The 2,976-nt window shown below is 60.3% G+C and overlaps 1 protein-coding gene and 1 non-coding gene across 2 annotated transcripts in view; both read left to right on the plus strand.

Annotated features, from left to right (window-relative positions):
* Nucleotides 1-93: 93 nt before the first annotated feature.
* Nucleotides 94-166, plus strand: MNEG_t16843. Its single transcript has one exon. It is a non-coding gene; the product is annotated as a tRNA-Lys (tRNA).
* Nucleotides 167-2,076: 1,910 nt separating this feature from the next.
* Nucleotides 2,077-2,976, plus strand: part of MNEG_12892 (import inner membrane translocasesubunit Tim17) — a gene marked incomplete at both ends in the record, with an annotated part of 2,200 nt that continues 1,300 nt past the window's right edge. The window contains 3 exons of the mRNA XM_014038635.1: nt 2,077-2,205; nt 2,417-2,515; nt 2,847-2,957. Coding sequence (XP_013894089.1) covers nt 2,077-2,205; nt 2,417-2,515; nt 2,847-2,957 — 339 coding nt within the window. The remainder of the gene's footprint in view (nt 2,206-2,416; nt 2,516-2,846; nt 2,958-2,976) is intronic.

Here is a 2,976-nt window from a genome sequence, read left to right on the forward strand (position 1 = left end):
TGCGCGCCAGTCCACAAAACCCTGGCCTTTAGGGTTTACCAGTAAGCTTTCTGGGTCGCAATTTGAGCAGGGCGGTCACGAGTCAGCCACTCGGCCTCCCTAGCTCAGTCGGTAGAGCGCAAGACTCTTAATCTTGTGGTCGCCGGTTCGAGCCCGGCGGGAGGTGGCTAGCCTTTTGCGGAGCAGAGTCGCATATCAGTGCAGCGGCACGCGGTGCCTCAAGCCAGCGACAATGGCACGACCACGGGAACCAGTCCTGGCGAATTCAGCGGCACGCGGTGCCTCAAGCCAGCAATAATGGCACGACCACGGGAACCAGTCCTGCCGACGACGAGGCCACAGGTTGGTTGTACAAAGGCCAGTGGGAGCTAGCCCTGAGATGAGAACGACAACTGCTATTTGTCGTCTTAATAAGGGGAGGCTGGGCTGACCGGCAGCCCAGGGGCGCTGGCCGGGCGTGTCAGCATCTACAAAGGACCTATCGCCAACAAGTTCCGCACACACCAGACCTAGGGCAACAACAGCGTTAAGAGCAGGAAAAGCAGCGCCGGCAAGACAAAGACGAGGCCACATCATAGATGCTACAGGAACGAGAGCAGGAGGTGATAGCACTAGTTGCAATCCAGCCAGGCGCCCACTGCGCATGTGTGGACAGTTGTGCGTACGTACACAGCTCAATATGGACGCTAGGGACCCACCTGAGACGACCTGTCGCAGTTGGCACCCCTCAATGTGTCATGGGATTAGGACTAGGGTTAGGAATGTTACAGCGTCTCGCGGTCGCCCGCTCCTGGAGCCATCCAGACTCATGGGATTGTCCAGTAAAGCACCAACGTTGTTTGACTGAGGTTCAGGCGGCTACCGTGCGCCGTTCGAAGCAGGCGTGCACGAAGGCCCCCAATGTGTGCTGATCCGCGCTGCGCGCAAAGGCGCGCATGCGTGCAAGCGCGGATAGATTTGCAAACAAAGGCGCAAAGCGCGGCTCGGCCCGCAGGTCCGCGTATGCGGGGCAATCAAGCAGGGCATGTTCAGCCGTTTCGTCACGGCCCAGGCCGTCGCAGTGGGGGCAATGCAGTGGGGGGGTTGTAATGAAGAGTCGGTGACGCAGCAAAAGGGGGGGAGCAGCAGTGCAGGCGCATCAGAGCCCGCGCATGTTGGTGGTCATGAGGGGGTCGCCTGCAGTTGTGCACCTACCACACGGTAGATGTGAACCCTGCACGAACAGTCAAGTACAGTATGATGAGCGTCATACTTGACCCCGCATTTGGTGAGCCACGCTCATATTGCTGGCTCGGCGGCCCTGCATCCCAGAGTCATAAAATAGCATGGATCCATGACGGCGCAGTATGGGGTCGCCATCCCCAGAATCATGGGCGCTTGCTCGCACAAGGAATGAGCGCGCATGCTGCCTGTCTAGCCTCAACTCCATATGCGCAACTCATCGCACACACACATACACAAGAATTTTATGGATTACCATGCTGGACAAGCCTGGTGCGGAACTCGATTGGGCTCAGATGACGGGGACGGGTCTCGTTACGGCCACACCAGCGCACGTGTGCACTTGCGCAGCTGCTCAGGCGGCTGCTGCGTGGTGGCGCCTAGCCACCGCATCCAACGTGTGTGGGCGCGAAGAGTGCGCGTGGTGAGTGCGTTTTTATTTTGTTTGAGTGAAGTGCACAGCTCTGGGGACCGACCGCGCACGTTCACAGATCATTGAAGAGGCCGCGAAAGTTCTAGCCTTCACACGCTCGAGAGCCAGCCTCGCGAAAAAGCTATGGCGTACCAGCAGCAACAGCAGCAGCAGGCAGTGGTGGAGCACGGACGGGAACCGTGCCCCGACCGAATTCTAGGTGCAGACCCGTGCGCAGGGATCACTGTGCCGCGCTGTTTCAGTGCATAATGCATGATGCGAAAGCCCACGCGCTCGGGGATGGCTTCTGGCAGCCTCGGACGTCGTGCTGCTGCTCGGCTGCAATGTGCTGGGGAGCGCCGGTGTGCTGGGAGCGCCCGCGCATGCCGCAGCCCACGGCTGGATATGTTTTACCCTGTTGACATGCGCAATAACCACCGTAAATGAATGGCCGGCTCACAGACGATATCGGCGGCGCGTTTGGCATGGGCGCGCTTGGCGGCGGCCTCTGGCACACCTACCGTGGTCTCAAAAACTCGCCCAAGGGCTACAAAATCGCGGGCACGCTCGAGGTGAAGGGGCCTGTAACCATGCATTCACTCCACGACCACTCGTGGAGTGATTATCCACGAGTGGTCGTGGATATTCACTCTCCGTTATATCCACGACCACTCGTGGCTGTGCCCCAGATTGCTGAGCAGCACAAAAGGTCTTTCCTGTGATGCTGCATGACGGCAAGTTCTTACTCACCCCCCTGCCGTCTCCTCCTCTGTTCCTCGGCAGACGCTGCGGCGAGAGTCCCCGCGTATTGGTGGCAACTTTGCTAACTGGGGGCTCATGTTTTCGGTGTTTGACTGCTCCTGCATGTACATTCGGCAAAAGGTGCGGCGGGCCTGAAGCCCGGCCGCAGTCGCTGGCTCCACTAGGCGGGGCCGGCGATGCGCGCTGCCCAGTGAGGCGTCGGCAAATGTCCGCACAGCGGCCGCCCTGATGGCTGTCTAGGGCATCCGACAAGCAAAGCCACATCTACAGAGTTGCTCCTCTAGGGGTCAGGACTCGGACGGCAACAAGGCTGTGCCAGTGCGCCTCATCGGACCTGCCTGCCAGCATGCGCAACCGCCCGGGGAGATCTGCATGTTCCATGCACCTGCACCCACACGCGCATGCCTCGACCGGCTGCCCCAAGCAAAGCGCACCCTGAAACTACTTGTAGGAGGACCCCTTCAACGCAATCATGGCGGGGGCGCTGACCGGCGGCTTCCTGCAGATCCGCTCCGGCCTCAAGCCCGCCTTCCGCTCTGCAGTCTTTGGCGGTGTTCTGCTGGTGCGCGCCCCGGCCGCTG

The sequence above is a fragment of the Monoraphidium neglectum genome (assembly GCF_000611645.1).
Source record: "Monoraphidium neglectum strain SAG 48.87 unplaced genomic scaffold scaffold03499, whole genome shotgun sequence".
Lineage (NCBI taxonomy): Eukaryota > Viridiplantae > Chlorophyta > Chlorophyceae > Sphaeropleales > Selenastraceae > Monoraphidium > Monoraphidium neglectum.